Source organism: Bufo bufo, chromosome 4, assembly GCF_905171765.1.
Source record: "Bufo bufo chromosome 4, aBufBuf1.1, whole genome shotgun sequence".
Taxonomy (NCBI): domain Eukaryota; kingdom Metazoa; phylum Chordata; class Amphibia; order Anura; family Bufonidae; genus Bufo; species Bufo bufo.
In genome coordinates, this window is record NC_053392.1 from 358707125 (window position 1) to 358730405 (window position 23281).

The 23281-nt window shown below is 41.7% G+C and overlaps 1 protein-coding gene across 1 annotated transcript in view; it reads right to left on the minus strand.

Moving 5' to 3' along the window:
• LOC120999212 (titin homolog) overlaps positions 1–23281 on the minus strand; it is a 946165-nt gene that overhangs the window by 270740 nt on the left and 652144 nt on the right. The window contains exons 65-66 of the mRNA XM_040430085.1: positions 5867–5911; positions 3709–3756 (exon numbers count right to left, since the gene is read on the minus strand). Coding sequence (XP_040286019.1) covers positions 3709–3756; positions 5867–5911 — 93 coding nt within the window. The remainder of the gene's footprint in view (positions 1–3708; positions 3757–5866; positions 5912–23281) is intronic.

Below are 23281 nucleotides of genomic sequence, written 5' to 3' on the forward strand. Positions count from 1 at the left end.
ATTTAACGAGCTGTCATTATGCCCCTTGGCTACTTAATGTACCGAAGGGACAGGTCCAGAGAATCCACCGCAACTGCACTGATTCGGCGATTTTTAAAAAACAAAGCAATGTAATAAGGGAGCGCTTTGTGGAAAAAGGCTATAAAAATGAAGACCTGGAGAGGTGCATAAAAGATGTAACTGAGCAGCAAGAGGGAACCCCCAATAAACCTAAAAAAATGGAGAAGACCATAGATTTCCGTTTTTCATTCATAACCCAGTTCTCACAGTGTTCTGGTGAACTGAAAAACGCAATCAGAAAGAACTGGTCGATTTTAAAAAATGACCCAGTATTGGGACGTGTAATTCCTGAACAACCGACAGTCATCTATAAAAAGGCTCCCAACTTAAAAAATAAATTGGTACACAGCGCAAATCGTTTTGAAAATAAATACAAGAATAAAAAAACGAAAAATAGCTTTAATTGGTGCGGTTTTTGCATTCCATGCAAGAACAGAAAAAGAACAGAAAAATTACAAAAAAATACGCTAGTTAAAAGTACCAATAAAAATAAACAATTAGAAGTAGTAGGTGAGATGACCTGTCATAGTAAAGGGGTTGTATATGTACTGGAGTGCCCTTGTGGCCTTCAGTATGTTGGACGGACTATTAGACCCCTAAAAGTCCGTATACAGGAACACATAAGAAATATAAAAAAAGGTCTTGAAAGTCATGGAGTATCGGCCCATTATAAAAGATACCACCAAAAAAATCCAGAAGGTCTAAAGTTTATGGGAGTAGAATCCGTACAAAACCATTGGAGGGGAGGCAGTCTTTTGGAAAAAATTAATAGGCAAGAAACCAAGTGGATATACGAATTAGGTACACTACAGCCGGGAGGTCTAAATGTGGATTTCGACCTGCAGGCTGTATTGAATTAGCGAACAAATGATATACAAAAAAGCATGCTCATGTGAATAGGGACTTAATAATATCTGCCTTCTTTCCCCTGGGGATGAGGAGAGTCCAGTATAGGGTTAATAGCAGGATAGGAAAATACTGTGGAGGAACACACCTGACTCCTGATCAGTTGCAATGGATGAATAAGAAGGAGGGGGAGGGTGAGAACAAGTGTGCCCCTGACGAAGCTCTAGGAGTGAAACCCGGGTCGGGCAGAAGCAGCAGACGCTGGGAATTTTATGTGTTTTAAAAAGCTGTTTTAAGAAGTTGTCTTGTAAGTATGGACAAATAAAAAGTTTTTAATAAGGAATACGGAGCTTCACTATTGCAGAAGCCATTCTTGTCCACAGAAAACCTTCAGGAATCTGAAGAAAAGAAATATAGATTGGTCTGAGGTATACACCATCTGGGTCCGTGTGGGGATCTAACCAGATTGCATGGAAAGGTGGCTGTTCCGATAGAACAAGTGCAACTTACCACGGAGGGATTACATTTACGCTTTGTGTGACACACATCTTGTGAGTATAATCAGTGCAATGCAGGTTACTGTCACATACGGACTCACACTATTATAATTCCATTGGTTGCAGGATATCTACTTAAGGGATATTTGCAGCCCTCAGGCTCTCTTTGTGAACGAAGAAGTAAGAAGGACTAAGAACTTGCATACTGACCTGGACTAGAAGCGCGGTCCGAACCCCATATATTGTACCAGACAATTTCCGCTGTTTTTTGCAGTTCTCAGAGAGAGCAGTGTCATTTCTGTGCTCTGTGCTTTGCTGAGTCATTTGCATTGCTGAGTCAATTACATTAGATAGTTAGTTAGCTTATTTATATAATACAGATAGTTAGTGGGAGATAGTCATTGTAGGTTAGATATTAATATAGTATAGTGCAGGGTGTTAGGTAGTGTGATAGGAATTACTGCACTGTGCATTTTCTCCAGTCTCAGGAAACGTCTAGCAGCTTGAAAAATGTAGCAACAGTGACCCACACCTGTATTGCACGCGCAATACGTGCATATTACATTGCCGATTTTCACCATCAAGAAAAATAATGACTAGAGATCAAGAATTCTAGAATTTGCGAATTTATTGAAAATATTAGGCCAAAAATTTGCAAAATATTGCGAAAATGAATATTGCCTATGCTGCTCATCACTACTAATGTGCAGTTATTTTAAGCCATGTTTTTTTATGTTATTTTAATTTTAGTTATTTTAAGCCATGTTAAGACTCATCTTACTTGTTTCCTCAAAATCTGTCACAGGGAACAATATATACATTAATGTACTTGTCCCATTTTTCTTATAGCCATGAAGTAAAATACTACATATACAGTGCATTCAGAAAGTCTTCAGACCTTTTCACTGTTTCCACATTTTGTTAAAACTTGCAGAATTGTGCTAAAATAAAAAATACAAGTCTAGTTTTCGCCACCAATCTTCACTCAATCCCCTTAATAAAAAATAAAAATAGAAGTTTAGAAATGTTGCAAACATATTATAAAGGAAAAACTTAAAATTTGAATGGGCTTAAGTATTCAAGCCCTGTGCTATGACACTTGAAATTTAGCTCTGGTGTGTCCCATTTTTCTTTATCATCTTTGAGATGTTTCTACACCTTGATTGAATCCACCTGTGGTAAATTCAGTTGATTGGACATGTTTTAGGAAGACACACCCCTGTCTATATAACATCTCACAACTGACAATTCATATCCAATCAAAAAGCAAGTCATTACGAGAAAATAACTGCCTTTGGAATTCAAAAACAGTATTGTGTTGCGCCATAGATCTGGAGAATGGTACAAAAAAAAATTTGTGCTGCAGTGAAAGTTCCCAAGAGCACAGTGGCCTCCATAATTCTTAAATGAGAGAAATTTAGAATAATCAGGACTCTTCCTAGACCACCGCACTAAACTAAGTAATTAGGGGAGAAGGGCCTTGGTAAGAATGGTGATCAAGAACACAATGGTTAGTGTGGCTGAGCTCAAAAGATCCTGTGTGCAGATTGGAAACACTTCCAGAACGTCAACCATCACTATAACATTGCATCAATCTGAGCTTTAATGCAGAGTGGCCATAAAAAAAAAAAACTCACCTCATTAAAAGACACATATAAGTCTACAAGAAGCATATAAATGACTCTCAGACTGCGATAAACAAGATTTTCTGCTCTATTGAAACCAAGATTGAAGCATGTGGTTGGTAGCGTCATCAGGCTGTTGGGATGTTTTTTAGTACTTCAGAAAGGGAGACTAGTCAGCGTTGAAGAAATGCTGAATGGAGCAAAGTACAGATATATTTTTAATAAAAACCTGATCCAGTGTGCTGACTTGAACCCAATCGAATGTCTTTGGAGAGATCTGAAAATGGCTGTCCACTGATGGTCCCCATCTAATCTGACAGAGGTTGAGAGGATCTGCACAAAAGAATGTCAGAAAGTCCCCAAATCATATGTCATCATACCCAAGAAGAGTGGAAGCTGTAATCACTGTCAAAGGTGCTTCAACTAGGTACTGGGTAAAGGGTGTGAATACTTAAGTCAATGCAAATTTTTTGTTTTTATACTATTAAATAAATTATCAAAGATTTTGATCATTCTGTTTTCACTTTTTCACTATGGGGTACTGAGTGCAGAATTATGTGGAGAAATTTGAACTTTGATTCATTACAAAAACAAGCGAACAGGTCAGAAGACTGAACTGTATACAATATCCAAATATACTTTACTATTCTATATAATAGAAATGATACGTTCACTGTCACCTTTCTTTATTTCTGCAGGTACTTGTTTCGGTTTTCGCACTGTTATTTCTAAAAAAAATAAAAATTGCATAAACAATATTGATAAATATATTTCTTTATATATAGAATACATTTAGTTGCATGTTAATCGGCTTTTACAACTTTTTATAAATATGGCTAAAATAACAGAACACTAATAGTGCTCTAAGTTCCTAATCCATCACACATGTAGTCCCTGATATACGTAGGAACTTTGACTGTAAGGTAGAATTAATGTGAAGGTATGCTTGATATGCTTCTTAATACACATAGACATCAAAATAAATACTTTTTGATTTATGTAACTATCTAATTCTATAGACAACAACAAGAAAACTGTTAACAATCAAGCATTCATATGAAGGTTATGATCAATTCAGAGAAGTTACAATATGCTAGATAAAATTGAATTAATGATCCCTTGATGGATTTCATTGATTTCTATAGAATACACAAATAAAGAGTAAATACATTTTTTTTTAGCATCGGTACATATCAGTTTAGCCAAGATCCAAAATAAATTTTTGGTCCTAAAACACAACTAGAATAAAAATACTGATGTCAGCCAATGTTATTTTATTTATTAATGTCTAATCAGTTTAGGTTCTATTCACACTGTGTGTTGGAGTGAACATTGGTTGGGGCTGTAGACCAAGTAATATATATACTTCTTCCATCAAATATATTTTGTATACTGTAGGCACACTGTGGCATATCTATCTATTTATTCCCATTATTTAAAAAAAACAACAACAAAAAGCCTCACATGTCTTTTTAGCTACAGTTTGTAAAAAGACATGGGGACTGCATTTTTGAACAAATCAAGTTGTTATACTAATGATAATACTACCATTTGCCAAATATGCAAAAGCTAAAAAGTTGGAGCAAATATTTTGTAAAATTTGAAAGAAAAATAACTGTAACATGGGAGGGAATTTACACAATGGACATAGGAATGGCTTAAAAATGCTGAGTTTAAGAATAGGCCTTAAATGTATTGAATTGAGAATTTTGTAAATTAAATCGAAAGTAGCTGTTCCAATACAACAATGGTTTTAAAATAACAGGGAAAATATAAGTTAATGTGTAAAGCTAATTGAAACCTATACACAATGGCTGTTTTCACTAAAAGGGCCTCCATGAAAATCTGACTTTAAGGGGGTTGCAAAGTTACCTATTCAAATACTTCATGTTTAATGACTGTAAATAACAAAGTAAGGACCAATTTATGACAGTTATTGGTAACACGCTCCTTCCTGATAATTGCCCCTTCCTGATAATTGCCCCATGTACCGATGTAGTAGAGTTAACACTCATGCTTTCTGAGATTTCTGAGATGTGTTATCTAAACTAAGCAAACACCTTCAATTGCTTTTCAATGGCTTTTGTTTCAAGATAACACAATGATTTAAGAAATTTGAGTTAAGAGTTTGAGTGCTAACCCTGCTACATCTGTACATGTGTTGTCAATAATTTTATCCTCTGATTAAGCAAAAACTCATTTGTCAGGTGATTGTATCTAATATTTGACACCTAAAGTCATCCGTTGTGGCAGCAAATATGTAAAGGGGAATGTTCTGCTTACAAACAATTAATCTGTATGAGGACAAATGCTTGTAGTAGTGACAAGTCATTCTCATACAGAGGAGAGTTCTGCTTATAAATGTAGTTGAACAACTGGACAATGTTTGATCAGTTTGTTCCCAATCATTGCCCTGAGTATTGGACCATGTAAATGATTCTCCTAAATATTTCTTCTTTGACAATAAATAGTCATTTTCTATATAATGATACTCCTAAAACTCAAACTAATGCCAATTTAATTCTTCACAATAATACATGGAAAAACCCAATCCATTTAATTAGCATCAAATAAACTAATTCTACTGGCTAAAGGGCTCATTTTATATTTATGGTATAAATAAAACTTCCCAAAAGAAAAAAACATATAGGGAACATTTCCTTTGTCGCTCTGTTGCTGGGTTTATTGTGTAAATTATGTTTTTGGGTAAATAAAAGCATTATGGAAAAATAAAACCTTATAAAATTATTATGAATTAAGCTTATTGTGCTGTCTAACTTCTCCATTTAGCAACGTGCTTAGTAATCTTTATGCCCAATGCATCAATATGCATCCTACCTTTCTTTGCCACTGCTGGCTCTTTATGTTCTTTTTCTGGTGTCTCTGCAAATATAAAATTGTCTGAAATATGGCAAATACTGAGAGAATCTATTTTAAAAGAATAAAATTTGTTCAGAAATTCCCCCAAATTTTGCTTTCAAGTGAAGGTGAAGTTTGCTAATTTGACAGTGAATTTAGGGTCTTACAGGGACAGTTTTAGGGATTTGGAAGATAAATTTAGGCTACTTTCACACTAGCATTTTAGTTTTCCGGTATTGAGATCCGTCATAGGGGCTGAATACCAGAAAAAAAATGCTTCAGTTTTGTCCCTATTGATTGTCAATGGGGACAAAACTGAACTGAATAGAACGGAATGCTCCAAAATGCCCATACTGGACATTAAACTGCAACATGTTCTGGTTTGCTTTCCATCCTGGGATACGGATCCATTTTCTCTGACACAATCTGCCACAATAGAAAACGGATCCGTCCTCCATTGACTTTCTGGAGCTGGTACTGCTCCCACCCCCCCCCACCCCGCCACAGCAGCCATGGCAGTGGAACAGGAGCGCAGAGGGCCCCCCCGGTAAGACCTGCAAGAGGATGGACGATGGCACAGATAGGCAGCGGCCAACTGACTACATAGGATGTAGTTCAGTTTGTCCTCTCAGCGGGTGTAAAAAAAGGCCCCCATTTTGGACCAGTAGCGAGGGTCCAACAAGCTGGAGAGCCAGAAGTTTTCCTTCTGCCAAATGGTGACAATTCGGCTGTTACTACCCAAGCAAGTGAGCATGCAGCGGGCCATTTGCACAAGTGACTCTGAGAGACTCCCTGCCTCCATCTCCACTGCATACTGCCACAGTGTGTTTGGGTCATCTGCCTCATCTTCCTCATCTCCCTATTGCTCCTCCGGCTGCTCCTGCTCCTCCTCTCTTGTCACCTGTGTAGAAAAATCACCCATTTAGCTACATATTGCTTGTGCTCCAATGTCCTCCTCCTCTAGTTCAGCCCCCACAGGGCTCATGTCACTGTGAGATGTAGGTGCCGCGTCTCCAGTACCTTGACCAGCCAGACGTACCAGCATATGTTCCAGGATATAAAGCAGTGGAATAATGTTGTGCATCCCATAGTCCTGGCAACTGACAAATAATATAGCATCCTCAAAGGGCCTGAGCAAACAGCAGGTGTCAAGCATGAGCTACCACTGGCTGACATCAAAGTTACACAGGGGAGTACTCCTGTCTGCTTGGATCATCAAGAAATTGTTTATGGCCTTTCTCTGTTCATACTGTCGGTCCAACATATGGAGGGTGGAATTCCAACTGGTGGAAACATCGCATATCAGCCTATGTTGGGGAACCCATTCTTCCGCTGCAGCTCAAGGAGGCTTGGCGGTATACGAGTAGCTGAAGTGCATGCAAAGTTTCCTGGCCATTTTTAGGATGTCTCACAAATGGATGGAAGACTTCAGGAACCACTTGACAACCAGATTGAACAAGTGAGCCATGCAAGGCGTATGGCTCAGCCTCTTTGACGTAGCGCCGACACCATGTTTTTCCCATTGTTGGTCACCATAGATCCGATTTTGATTTGTCACGGAGAAAGCCAGGATTCGATTTCTTGATAATGGACACGGAGCAGTTCCTCCACTGTGGGACTCCATTCCCCCAGGCAAAAGAGGTGTAGAACAGCGTGAAACCGCCGTGCTCTGCACATGTGGTATGCTGGAGGAGCACTGGGAATTGTCCCTGCAGTGGAGGCTGAGGACAAGGTGGTGGATTATGAGGAAGAGGCGGACATTGTCGCAGGTCCAACGGCGTGCGAACGTGGAGGCGAAAGTGACGTCACCTGGCCAAGTTGCTGGTTTGGCTGAGTAGGAACCACATTTACCCAGTGGGCTGTAAAGGACATATATTGTCCTTGACCATAGTTACAGCTCCACACGTTGGCGCTGACGTGCACTTTAGCAGACACCGACCGGCTCAAGGACTGGCCCACCTTCTGTTCTACATATTTGTGTAGGGCTGTTACTGCCTTTTTGGCAAAGAAATGACGGTTTGGGACTCTCCACCTCTGCTCGGCACAAGCCATCAGTTCTCTGAAAGGTGCAGAGTCCACCACTTGGAAAGGGAGGGACTGCAGCACCAGCAACTTGGCCAGGAGCACGTTCAGCTTCTGCACCGTTGGATGAGTACATGCATACTGTTGTCTCTTGGAAATCGCTTCGGTGATCAATTTCTGACTGAATGACTGACGAGGAGTAGGAAGGCGAGGAGCAGGAGTATCAGGACTGGTAGATGATGGGAAGGACAGACAGCTCCCTTTGGCTGATGTGGTGGAGCCTTGACTGCCTGAAATTGGGTGCGCCACTGGGTGATGTAACGGTTGCTACGGCAGGCTCAACCACCAGGGAGACACAGTTATCCAAGGCCAACTTATGGTGACGCTGCGTATGTTGATGCAGAACATTGGTGCCAACATTGGCTCCCTAGCCATGTTTCTCCTTTTTCCCACAGATTCGGCAAATAGCCATGTTCACCTCCTCCAACGGCTTAGGAAAAAACTGCTACACCGCCGAGTAGGTGATTTTTACCCCCAACACTCCGCACTAACTGTCTGCTACCGCCGCTGCCTCTGTGAACCCCTGCACCACTACTTTCCACTGCTGCCATCCTGCTGACTCCCATGCTACTGAATTGCTGGCTCCGCCGCTCCCTCACGCGCATGCTGCCACCCTCTTCTCCTGATGATGATGAAGCCCCTTCTTCACCGAGCTGCCAATTGCGATCGGCTACATCATCATCGAGTACTGTCTGCACGTCATTGATGTCCTCCTCAACAGTCTCTGAGCCAGAAACTTGACCTCTTGCAACACCATCTCCAACTCTCCTCATCACTACTTGTCTGCCTACCAGAGGAAACGGCGGATGTCTCCTCCACATCTTGGCTGGGCAGTAGCTGCTGACTGTCCACAGCATATAATACTTCTCTGGCTGAGGGAACAGAAAAGGACAGAGGCAGATTGAGGACAGGTGAGGGCACAGGGCCTGCTCCCGGGTCATGCCAACTAAGGGTTGTTTCTGACTCTTGGCTGGGGGTGTCTGATGTCACTTGGGATGAAGTGGATGACCGAGTCAGCCAATTCAAGTACCGCTGGGTTGCTGGTCAAGACACGACCGCTAGCTGACACTGGGAGCTCAGGTCTGCTGAGACCTGTGCCTGCACCAGAAACTGCACCGCTAAACGGAAAATAATTCTTTTTTTTACCACTAATACATGCCAGAAAAGGCTTTAGAACATACAGGGAGTGCAGAATTATTAGGCAAGTTGTATTTTTGAGGATTAATTTTATTATTGAACAACAACCATGTTCTCAATGAACCCAAAAAACTCATTAATATCAAAGCTGAATATTTTTGGAAGTAGTTTTTAGTTTGTTTTTAGTTTTAGCTATTTTAGGGGAATATCTGTGTGTGCAGGTGACTATTACTGTGCATAATTATTAGGCAACTTAACAAAAAACAAATATATACCCATTTCAATTATTTATTTTTAACAGTGAAACCAATATAACATCTCAACATTCACAAATATACATTTCTGACATTCAAAAACAAAACAAAAACAAATCAGTGACCAATATAGCCACCTTTCTTTGCAAGGACACTCAAAAGCCTGCCATCCATGGATTCTGTCAGTGTTTTGATCTGTTCACCATCAACATTGCGTGCAGCAGCAACCACAGCCTCCCAGACACTGTTCAGAGAGGTGTACTGTTTTCCCTCCTTGTAAATCTCACATTTGATGATGGACCACAGGTTCTCAATGGGGTTCAGATCAGGTGAACAAGGAGGCCATGTCATTAGATTTTCTTCTTTTATACCCTTTCTTGCCAGCCACGCTGTGGAGTACTTGTACGTGTGATGGAGCATTGTCCTGCATGAAAATCATGTTTTTCTTGAAGGATGCAGACTTCTTCCTGTACCACTGCTTGAAGAAGGTGTCTTCCAGAAACTGGCAGTAGGACTGGAAGTTGAGCTTGACTCCATCCTCAACCCGAAAAGGCCCCACAAGCTCATCTTTGATGATACCAGCCCAAACCAGTACTCCACCTCCACCTTGCTGGCGTCTGAGTCGGACTGGAGCTCTCTGCCCTTTACCAATCCAGCCACGGGCCCATCCATCTGGCCCATCAAGACTCACTCTCATTTCATCAGTCCATAAAACCTTAGAAAAATCAGTCTTGAGATATTTATTGGCCCAGTCTTGACGTTTCAGCTTGTGTGTCTTGTTCAGTGGTGGTCGTCTTTCAGCCTTTCTTACCTTGGCCATGTCTCTAAGTATTGCACACCTTGTGCTTTTGGGCACTCCAGTGATGTTGCAGCTCTGAAATATGGCCAAACTGATGGCAAGTGGCATCTTGGCAGCTGCACGCTTGACTTTTCTCAGTTCATGGGCAGTTATTTTGCGCCTTGGTTTTTCCACACGCTTCTTGCGACCCTGTTGACTATTTTGAATGAAACGCTTGATTGTTCGATGATAACGCTTCAGAAGCTTTGCAATTTTAAGAGTGCTGCATCCCTCTGCAAGATATCTCACTATTTTTGACTTTTCTAAGCCTGTCAAGTCCTTCTTTTGACCCATTTTGCCAAAGGAAAGGAAGTTGCCTAATAATTATGCACACCTAATATAGGGTGTTGATGTCATTAGACCACACCCCTTCTCATTACAGAGATGCACATCACCTAATATGCTTAATTGGTAGTAGGCTTTCGAGCCTATACAGCTTGGAGTAAGACAACATGCATAAAGAGGATGATGTGGTCAAAATACTAATTTGCCTAATAATTCTGCACGCAGTGTATAACTGCACCGCGGAACAGCAAATAATACTTTCTTTTTTGCCACTAATACACAACAAAAAGGGCTGTTATTTTCTCACTTCACGACACATTGGCTAATAAGCCCTTTTTTCCCACTAATACAAGACAAAAAAGACTTTAGAACATTTAACTGCACTGCTAAATGGCAAATAAAAATTTTTATTGCCACTAATACACCCCAAAAAGGGCTGTAATTTTCTCACTTCACGACACAACGGCTAATAAGCCCTTTTATCCCCATTTATAAACGCCAAAAAAGGCTTTAGAACATTTAACTGCACTGCTGAACGGCAAGTAATACTTTTTTTTGCCACTAATGCACGACAAAAAAGGCTTTAGAACATATAACTGTCACAGCGGTGTCACAATCTTGCTGCTATATGACATGAGACGTTTGCCGTAAATGCGGTTGCCAGGTGCAATGTGTCATTTTCTCTGCATGTGTGTGCACTTCCCCTTATATCTTAGTTCCTTCCCTGTCTTGTTCTGGAGGGGTTAACTCCCAGGCTAGGTGTGGCCTCTAGGTTTTATTTATCCTGTGGCTTAAAGCCTGGAGTTAGTTGTCCTCCAGCCCTTGTTGGTGCTGGATCTTTCTCATGTCTGGCTGATTCCATCTGCCCAATGCTTGAGTGCCACCTTGTGGAACATCAAGGTCTCAGCAAAGTCTCACCTATATCTTCCATGTGTCTCCTTCCCTTTTCAACCCTGCTTTATGTTTGCTAGAAATCATCCTGTCTATCGGTTACTCCTCCGGTAGGGGGTAACAGTGTTCCCTGGAGGGGGAACTACCAGTCTGATTGCAGCTCTGCTTGGGGTCGCCATGCGTCCTATTTGCATGGGGGTCCAGGCAGTAGTTGGTGTGCTGGATACCTGGGTGTGGTTGTTGGTACTGTGTCCTGTATGGTGTGTGGGCACCTGTACTCATGCTCGGGTTCCAGTCGTTGTGGCTACGGCATGTAAATGTGTTGTTCTATGAGCTTACCTGCTGATCCAGTAGCTGTATACGGTACTTTTTACCTGGCATTTAGGCCGGTTGAGACTTCCGTGCTACCTTATCCCAGCCTCTGACCTAGTTGCTTGTCGGTCTGCCATGCATTGTACAGTGGGGGGTTTCCCCCACTCCCTACCGTGACAATAACTGCACCGCTGAATGGCAAATAATACTTTTTTTTGCCACTAATGCACGCAAAAAAGGTCTGTAATTTTCTCACTTTACTACACAATGGCTAATAAGCCATTTTTCCCCACTAATACACACCAAAAAAGGCTTTAGAACGTATAACTGCACCGCTAAACTTCAAATAATACTTTTTTTTGCCACTGATACATGCCAAAAAAGGCTTTAGAACATATAACTGCACCGCTGAATGGCAAATAATAAAAATTTTTAACTAATACACGGCAAAAACGGTTTTAGAACATATAACTACACCGCTAAACAGCAAATAATCCTTTTCTTTGCCACTAATATACGACAAAAATGGCTTTAGAACATATAAACGCACCGCTGAACGGCAAATAATACATTTTTTTAATGCCAAATACATGACAAAAAAGGTTTTAGAACATATAACTGCACCGCTGATCGGCAAGTAATGCCATTATAGATACCAAAAAGGATTGTCACTTTCTCTCTTCACCACACAACGGCTAATAAGCCATTTTTTCCCACTAATACATGTCAAAAAGGCTTTAGAACATATAACTGCACCGTTGAATGGCAAATAATACTTTTTTTTGCCACTTATACATGACAAAAAAGGCTTTAGAACATATAACTGCACCGCTGAATGGCAAATATTTTTTTTTTTGCCACTAATGCACGACAAAGAGGGCTGTAATTTTCTCACTTCACCACACAATGGCAAATAATACCTTTTTTTTCCCACTAATACATGCCAAAAAAGCTTTAGAACATATAACTGCACCGCTGAACGGCAAATAATACTATTTATTTTGCCACTAATACACGCCAAAAAGGGCTGTCAATTTCTCTCTTCACCACACAACGGCTAATAAGCCCTTTTTCCCCACTAATACAGGCCAAAAAAGGCTTTAGTACATATAACTGCACCGCACAAGGACTAATAAGACAGAAATATTTCCTAGCAATACACCCTGTTAATGGCTGTATCACGCAACACTTGCACCCCAATAAATAGAAAGGTTTGCTGGAATTAGAGAGGTATCATCAATTGCAAACCTGAAATCAGCAGTATTATGGAAATTTGGATCCTCAGTCAGTGCAGCAAGGTGTAATAGGATTGCTCCTATTACCCAGGCTGTGCACTTCCCTATTGAACCCTGTTCTGCTTCAATACTGTGGAATATTTCCTCCCTATCCTTTCCCTACACTTTTAATGCTCTTTCCCTGAACTTTTATTCAGCAAAAAAAAAGTTTTCAAGTCTTTCCTAACACTTTCCCTACCGCCTGCTGGCATATCTCCCTGCACTAAATACACTGGAAAATGGCTGAATCAAAGATGGCTGAGGCTATTTATAGGGCTGTGACATCACAGGGCTGGCTGGCTGCTGATTGGCTGCATGCATGGCATTGTGGGTGATCCCTCATTCCAAGAGTTCTTTGCTCCATGTCCTAACATGTGCAGCAGCTATTTTAGGAAAAAAATGTGATTCGTTACCATGAAGCGTCAAAACATTTCCTGAAATTCGGATCGAATTCCACTTCGCTAACTTCTATTCGCTCATCTCTAATAGCTGCCTTAGATCAGGTGGCATTATATGCAGAGCTTGTTAAGAGAGTATTTGCATCCCTTTTCTTCCCAATATTCCAGAGGAGCATGTCTCCTCACGCCGATTAAGGCACTTTCTCCCCAAAGAGAGATAGCACCCTCCAAATTAACATTTCATATAAGTAAGTAAAGCCTAAAAGGAAGGGATCCATAATACAGATGCACATTTGCAATTCATATGGGATCCAAATGACCATGATTTATGATTGCAAAATTGTAAAATGGAAAAATGAACATCTACAATATCTATATAGACAATTTGTCTACAATATCTATATAGACAATTTGTCTTACCGTGGACTGATGAACAGCAAGGCTTTTGAAGATACTTTTATAACCCTTTCCAGCTTTATGCAAGTCAACAATTCTTAATCATAGGTCTTCTGAGAGCTCTTTTGTGCGAGGCATCATTCACATCAGGCAATGCTTCTTGTGAAAAGCAAACCTAGAACTGGTGTGTGTTTTTTATAGGGCAGCTGTAACCAACACCTCCAATCTCATCTCATTAATTGGACTCTAGTTGGCTGACACCTCACTCCAATTAGCTATTGGAGATGTCATTAGTCTAGGGGTTCACATACTTTTTCCACCTGCACTGTGAATGTTTACATGGTGTGTTCAATAAAAAATGGTAACATTTAATTCTTTGTGTGTTATTAAGCAGACTGTGATTGTATATTGTTGTGACTTAGATGAAGATCAAATCACATTTTATGACCTATTTGTGCAGAAATCCATATAATTCCAAAGGGTTCACATACATTTTTTTGCAACTGTATTTATTAGGAATTTCACAGCTATATATTTTTTTTGTAGTTGGGTAATTGCATACAGTACCTAGCTAAGGTGCAAATGTTTTATTTTGGGCTTCATGAGTGTCAGTGTACATTTTTCTCATACCAACAATTTAGGAAAATATAAGTGACACTTTTATTCACCCTACAGTAATTTTTACTATTATCGTTTATATGCACTGCAGGCTTTTCCAACTTTCCTATAATATCTTTTTAGTAGAAAAATGGTGGTTTTATACATTAATTTAACAAGTAATGTTAATAAGAAATTACATTAAAAGTCTTTACTAAAGATGAGCGAATCAAAGCTAACGAACTAGAATTTGATCCGAATTTCAGGAAAAATGTGATTTGCAATGAATGCGAATTTCCTCGCGCTTCGTGGTAACTAATCCCATTTTTCCTAAAATGGCTGCTGCACGTGTGAGGACATAAAGAAAGGCAGTCTGGGAAGGCTGGATCACCCAGACTGAGATGCATGCATCCAATCAGCAGCCAGCCAGACCTGTGATGTCACATCCCTATAAATACGGCGGTCATCTTAGATTCAGAAATTTTCCAGCGTTCTGAGTGCAGTGACAGAAGTGAGAAAGTGGCTAGGGACAGCAATTGGAAAAACCTCATTGTGAAAATAAAAAAACTTATAAAAGAATTTATAAGTGCAGGGGAAGGATAGGGAGGAATCATTTCACAGCATCTTAGTGCAGGTAGAGACATCAGAAGGTGCTAGGGACAGTGCTAGAAAAGCGATTTGCAAGTGCAAAGAAAGGATAGGGAGGAATCATTTCACAGAATCTTTGTGCAGGGAGATACATCAGAAGGTGCTAGGGACAGTGCTAGAAAAGCGATTTTCAAGTGCAGGGAAAGATTATTTGGGGATCCAAATAGCCATTATACAGCTCTGTCATTCCAGCAATTTGTTCTTGTTATTGGGGTGCAAGTTCTATGTTGAAAAGCGTTTAGTGGCCTATTTCAGTGCAAAAATAAAAATATATACACACTTCATTGTTGCAGTTATTTGTGATAAAAGTGTTTAGTGGATTATTTTAGTACAAAAATAAAAATATATTCTCAGTTCACTTCTGTAGTTATATGTGTTGAAAGTGTTTAGTGGCCTATTTCAGTACAGAAAGAAAAATTTATATGCATTTCACTTCTGCAGTCATATGTGGTGAAAGCATTTAGTGGCCTATTTCAGTACAGAAAGAAAAATATATGCACACTTCACAGTTGCAGTTATTTGTGGTGAAAGCAATTAGTGGCCTATTTCAGTACAGAAAGAAAAATATATTCTCAGTTCACTTCTGCAGTTATATGTGTTAAAAGCGTTTTTAGTGGCCTATTTCAGTACAGAAAGAAAAATATATATGCAATTAACTTCTGCAGTTATATGTGGTGATAGCATTTAGTAGCCTATTTCAGTACAAAAATATAATTATATTCTCAGGTCACTTCTGCAGTTAAATGTGTTGAAATCGTTTAGTGGCCTATTTCAGTACAAAAATAAAAATATTTTCTCAGTTCACATCTGCAGTTATTTGTGGTGAAAGCATTTAGTGGCTTATTTCAGTACAGAAAGAAAAATATATAAGCACTTCACTGTTGCATTTATTTGTGTTGAAAGCGTTAGTGGCCTATTTTATTACAAAAATAAAAATATATTCTCAGTTCACTTCTGCAATTATACACTCACCTAAAGAATTATTAGGAACACCATACTAATACAGTGTTGGACCCCCTTTTGCCTTCAGAACTGCCTTATTTCTACGCAGCATTGATTCAACAAGGTGTTGATAGCATTCTTTAGAAATGTTGGCCCATATTGATAGGATAGCATCTTGCAGTTGATGGAGATTTGAGGGATGCACATCCAGGGCACGAAGCTCCCGTTCCACCACATCCCAAAGATGCTCTATTGGGTTGAGATCTGGTGACTGTGGGGGCCATTTTAGTACAGTAAACTCATTTTCATGTTCAAGAAACCAATTTGAAATGATTCGAGCTTTGTGACATGGTGCATTATTCTGCTGGAAGTAGACATCAGAGGATGGATACATGTTCTCATTCTGTTTACGCCAAATTCGAACTCTACCATTTGAATGTCTCAACAGAAATCGAGACTCATCAGACCAGGCAACATTTTTCCAGTCTTCAACAGTCCAATTTTGGTGAGCTCGTGCAAATTGTAGCCTCTTTTTCCTATTTGTAGTGGAGATGAGTGGTACCCGGTGGGGTCTTGTGCTGTTGTAGCCCATCAAGGTTGTGCGTGTTGTGGCTTCACAAATGCTTTGCTGCATACCTCGGTTGTAACGAGTGGTTATTTCAGTCAACGTTGCTCTTCTATCAGCTTGAATCAGTCGGCCCATTCTCCTCTGACCTCTAGCATCCACAAGGCATTTTTGCCCACTGGACTGCCGCATACTGGATGTTTTTCCCTTTTCACACCATTCTTTGTAAACCCTAGAAATGGTTGTGCGTGAAAATCCCAGTAACTGAGCAGATTGTGAAATACTCAGACCGGCCCGTCTGGCACCAACAACCATGCCACGCTCAAAATTGCTTAAATCACCTTTCTTTCCCATTCTGACATTCAGTTTGGAGTTCAGGAGATTGTCTTGACGAGGACCACATTGCATTGAAGCAACTGCCATGTGATTGGTTGACTAGATAATTGCATTAATGAGAAATAGAACAGGTGTTCCTAATAATTCTTTAGGTGAGTGTATGTGTTGAAGGCGTTTAGTGGCCTATTTCAGTACAGAAAAATATATATATACGCACTTCATTTTTGAATTTATTTGTGGTGAAAGCATTTAGTGGACAGTTTTAGTACAAAAATAAAAATATATTTTCATACTATACTATTTTTACTAAACAGCTAGGATGAGCTACTACAGGACAGTCAGCAGCTACAGCCCAGCCAAGATCTGGAGGAGACATCCTCTGCTTCCTCCGCTAGGTGGGAAAGTAGTGATGAGGAGAGTGGCGTGGGAGGTGGTGTTTCGAGTGGTCAGGCTCCTGACCCAGAGACAGTTGAGGAGGACATCAGTGACGTGCAGACACTACTCAATGATGATGAAGCCGATCACACTTGTGAGCTGGGTGCAGAAGGGGCTTCATCATCATCAGAAGAATAGGGTGGCAGCTTGTCCAAGAGGAAGCGGCTGAGCCAGCAAGGTGGTAGCATGGATGGGAGTCAGCAGGGTGGCAGCAGTGGGAGGTCGGGAGCCAAATGTGACCGGGGTAGACCACCTGCTTTGCAATAGCCTACCTGCCCAGAAAGTAGTGGTGCAGGGGTTCACGGAGGCAGCGGTGGTAGCAGTCAGTGAGTGCGGACTGTTGGGGGAAAATCACCTACTCGCCGGTGTGGCAGTTTTTGCTAAGCCGCCGGGGGAGGTTAACATGGCCATATATAGAATATGTGGGCAGAAGGTGAAGCGTGGCCAGGGTGCCAATGTTGGCACCACGGCCCTGCGTCAACATATGCAGGGTCACCATAAAGTGGCCTGGGAGAACCTTGGCTCCGATGTGTTGTTTCAGCCTGCCGCAGCAACTGCTGCATCACCCAGAGGCACGCACCGGGTTTCCGCCAGTCAAGGCTCCACCACCTCAGACAAAGGGAGCTATCTGTTATTCCCATTTTCAGCTGGTCTAGATGCTCCTGCTCCTCCGCCTCCTCATCAGTTATTCCATCAGCAATCGATCACTGAAGCAATAGGCAAGATATAGCAGTATGTGTGCACGCATTCAAAGGCTCAGAAGATGAATGTGTTCCTGTCCAAGTTAAAGGTGCTGCAGTCCCTTCCTTTCCAAGTAGTGGACTCTGCACCTTTCAAAGAACTGATGGCTTGTGCCGAGCAGAGGTGGAGAGTCCCAAGCCGTCATTTCTTTGCGAAAAAAGGCAGTAACAGCCCTGCAAAAATATGTAGAACAGAAGGTGGGCCAGTCCTTGAGCCTGTCGGTGTCTGACAAAGTGCACGGCAGGGCCGACGTGTGGAGCTATAACTATTGTCAGGGACAGTACATGTCCTTTACGGCCCACTAGGTAAATGTGGTTCCTGTAGAGACGCACCAGCATTTGGTCCTGCGACAATGTCCGCCTCTGCCTCTTCATCCTCCACCATGTCCTCAGCCTCCACTGCAGGGAAAAGTCACAGTGCTCCCCTGTGTAACTTTGATGTCAGCCAGTGGCAGCTCATGTGTGACACCTGCCGTTTGCTCAGGCCCTTTGAGGACGCCAATTTATTTGTCAGTCGCCAGGACTACGGAATGAACAACGTCATTTCACTGCTTCATGTCCTAGAACAGATGCTGGTAACAATGACTGGTCAGGGAACTGGAGACGTGGCACCTAGATCTCACGGCCACATGAGCCCTGTGAGGGCTGAACTTGAAGAGGAGGAGGAGGGGGAAGAGGACATTGGAACACAGGAAATGTGTAGCAAAATAGGTGTTTTTTCTACTTAGGTGACAGGAGAGGAGGAGCAGGAGCAGCCAGAGGAGCTACAGGGCAATGAGGAAGATGAGACAGAGGATCCAGACACACTGTGGCAGTATGCAGTGGAGATAGAGGCAGGGAGTCCCTCCGAGTCACTTGCACAAATGGCCCGATGCATGCTCACTTGCTTGCACATAGTGACTAGTGTTGAGCGCAAATATTTGAAAAGCAAATTCTTTTCGCGAATATTGGCACTTTGAGAATTCATGAATATTTAGAATATAGTGCTATATATTCGTAATGACAAATATATATATATATATATACACTGCTCAAGAAAATAAAGGGAACACAAAAATAACACATCCTAGATCTGAATTAATTAAATATTCTTCTGAAATACTTTGTTCTTTACATAGTTGAATGTGCTGACAACAAAATCACACAAAAATTTAAAAATGGAAATCAAATTTTTTAACCCATGGAGGTCTGGATTTGGAGTCACACTCAAAATTAAAGTGGAAAAACACACTACAGGCTGATCCAACTTTGATGTAATGTCCTTAAAACAAGTCAAAATGAGGCTCAGTAGTGTGTGTGGCCTCCACGTGCCTGTATGACCTCCCTACAACGCCTGTGCATGCTCCTGATGCGGTGGCGGACGGTCTCCTGAGGGATCTCCTCCCAGACCTGGACTAAAGCATCTGCCAACTCCTGGACAGTCTGTGGTGCAACGTGACGTTGGTGGATAGAGCGAGACATGATGTCCCAGATGTGCTCAATTGGATTCAGGTCTGGGGAACGGGCAGGCCAGTCCATAGCATCAATGCCTTCGTCTTGCAGGAACTGCTGACACACTCCAGCCACATGAGGTCTAGCATTGTCTTGCATTAGGAGGAACCCAGGGCCAACCGCACCAGCATATGGTCTCACAAGGGGTCTGAGGATCTCATCTCGGTACCTAATGGCAGTCAGGCTACCTCTGGTGAGCCCATGGAGGGCTGTGCGGCCCTCCAAAGAAATGCCACCCCACACCATTACTGACCCAATGCCAAACCGGTCATGCTGGAGGATGTTGCAGGCAGCAGAACGTTCTCCATGGCATCTCAAGACTCTGTCACGTCTGTCACATGTGCTCAGTGTGAACCTGCTTTCATCTGTGAAGAGCACAAGGCGCCATGGGCGAATTTGCCAATCTTGGTGTTCTCTAGAAATGCCAAACGTCCTGCACGGTGTTGGGCTGTAAGCCCAACCCCCACCTGTGGATGTCGGGCCCTCATATCACCCTCATGGAGTCTGTTTCTGACCATTTGAGCAGACACATGCACATTTGTGGCCTGCTGGAGGTCATTTTGCAGGGCTCTGGCAGTGCTCCTCCTTGCACAAAGGCGGAGGTAGCGGTCCTGCTGCTGGGTTGTTGCCCTCCTATGGCCTCCTCCACGTCTCCTGATGTACTGGCCTGTCTCCTGGTAGCGCCTCCATGCTCTGGACACTACGCTGACAGACACAGCAAACCTTCTTGCCACAGCTCGCATTGATGTGCCATCCTGGATAAGCTGCACTACCTGAGCCACTTGTGTGGGTTGTAGACTCCGTCTCATGCTACCACTAGAGTGAAAGCATTGCCAGCATTCAAAAGTGACCAAAACATCAGCCAGGAAGCATAGGAACTGAGAAGTGGACTGTGGTTACCACCTGCAGAACCACTCCTTTATTGGGGGTGTCTTGCTAATAGCCTATAATTTCCACCTGTTGTCTATCCCATTTGCACAACAGCATGTGAAATTGATTGTCATTCAGTGTTGCTTCCTAAGTGGACAGTTTGATTTCACAGAAGTGTGATTGACTTGGAGTTACATTGTGTTGTTTAAGTGTTCCCTTTATTTTTTTGAGCAGTGTATATATATATAAAACACAGTACATTTCAGGTGATCATCCTTCCCTTCTTATAGCTTGTGGGCCAATGAGAAGGCTTTGTCACAGCTTAGCAACATCCAGGGGCGTAGCTCTAAATGACTGGGCCCCATAGCAAAAAAAAATTATGGGCCCCCCCTCCAGGATCTCCCACCCCCACATACCTCTCGGACCTCCCACCCAAACACCCCTTCAGGACCTCCCACCCCAACATCCCCACACCACACTATTAAAGGGATTACCGGTACAGCAGGATCTCAGCATCTTCCCTATTCACACATATACCTGCTCAAGCCTGGCAGGCGCAGCTGCATTATTTAATAGTGTGGTGTGGTAATGGTTAATGGCATTTTGGTGAAGACACAGCCACCTAATCCTATCTGAGGGGTCTGTATTACTGGAGTTATTTCATCTGTGTGTGTGAGCTACCGCCGGATCTCAGCATCTTCCCTATTCACACATATACCTGCTCAAGCTGAACCTAAGTGGCAGTCTGTGGCCTTCTCCTGATGCTGCCGCCACGTCCAAACTCTGTATAGGTGCCACTTTATACTCTTTATGGCCTGTTTATACTGCTGTCAACTCCAGAGTCTGTCATTGTGCCACTCGATGGCCTCCTCACAGTGCTGCCAACTCCAGACTCTGTCATTGTGCCACTCAGTGGCCATCTCCTGATGCTGCCAACACCAGACTGTGTCATTGTGCCACTCGGTGGCCCCTCATACTGCTGCCACCTCCATACCTCGTCATTTTGCTACTCAGTGGCCTTCTCATGCTGCTTCCACCTCACCACTATGTCATAGGTGCACTCTATGGACTTCTCATGCTGTTCCCACCCTCCCCACTTGATGACTGGTCCACTATTTTGGCTTTTGGCCCGGCTGACATCATCATTTATTTGACCTTTCTTCTGATCTGTCAGAAGGAAGGAAAAATTTGACACACAATGGATCCTGTATGTGTAGCTGCTATAAGGTCTGTATGGTCCCATCAAAATTGGCTTATGATTTGGTAGCCTAAAGCAGGAGTGGGTACAAAATACAGAAGATATGCAAATATTCCATTCAAGTGTCATCTCTGTTTTAGATCCAGTCCTATTTTTTTGGGCAATAACAATACTGATGGATCATTGAGCAAATGCTGACCGAGTTAAGGCGTATGCTCCACAGACAGGATCCGTTTTTTGTGGGTTATTGTTCTGACGGATCAGAGGAAGGGCAAATTAATCAGTGATGTCAACACAAACTTATTGCTGACACCCTCTCCACTCTGTCAGGGGGGCTCTACAGAACAGGTTTTGTTGACATGTATGTAGAATCAGCTGACGACGGTGTAAAAGGAGTGCGCTTCTTCTTGGTGCTAACATCGACCTGTAAGATTGAGTTCATACTTTAATTTTTTGGTCAGTTTTGGCCCCATGACCACCCAAATAAGTGAAGTGTGCAGTGATTCTAAGAGTGACGCCTGTCATCTGCATGTCATACAGACTAACAGTATTATTTCACTACCAAAGCAGACTCCCTATGTGTGTTACTACAAGGCACAGTGTTCTACACCACTATAACGGATCTCTGAAGCCAGGAAATAGACTTTTTTTAACAGAATTCGCTGCAAATATATTCGTATCGAACCAAATTTTTCTCCCAAAAAATTTGGCAAACCGTCAAATCTAATTTTTGGAAAAATTGCTAATCTCTAGTCTCTACCTTTTGCTGGTTCAGTGGATTTTTTGTCTTTCTTTTCCTTTGGGGTTTCTACAAAAGACACTTTGCAATATAAGCTATTATAATCTATACTGAATTCTAAAATATGTAATTTGTTTGAACAGTTGAACGGTAGAGAGTTTTATACTTCAGATGATTCTATTCATTATAAAAACTCGAGGTCCTAATAAATATATAGTATGCCAGCCAGAGGACTATGATGAGTAGGGAAAGCTTCATATGAAAGTAAATCTCAAGTTGTCCCACAACAAATATTCTTCATTTTTCAAACAAACACATAGATATGAATGATTTTATAACTGCATGTAATAAAAAAAATTGCATAACCACAGAGTTATTATATAAAATCTAATCTATAGTGCCATCTGTTGCTCGTTCTTTTCCTTATTTCTTGGTCCACCTCACCGAGGAGGACACACATCCCTCGTTTCATGCTTCCACTACTTCAATGTCCACCAGCCCTATCTTCTCTTATAAGTGTGGCAGCTACATGAAGAGAGTCACAGCAGAAAGGACATGACCACCTAAGCTGCCAGATTGAATTAAGACTATCAGAGCAATAGTAGCAATGAATGGGGAGATCTATGGATCCATGTAAGGTACAGGGCTGTTCCTATTTTTGTTAGAAAGAGCTTGAACTACAGTATATCATGTCTGAATTGTATCTTTTACATTTATCATGAGATAACCCCTTTAAATAAAAGAGTGAGGGGATCCAATCAGAAATGTGCAACCTCAAATTGCAGAGATGACTACTAATTTGTAAGTTAGGCTTCTGTCGTAGCCCATTAACTGACTGCATCCAAAATTGAAATGTTATTGTAGTACTATATAGCTTGCAATGTTAACAATAGCTACAGTACATCTGTAAAGGGATTACATATATTGCAGAATACATTTTGAAGATTAATACTGTTGGACTTTTTT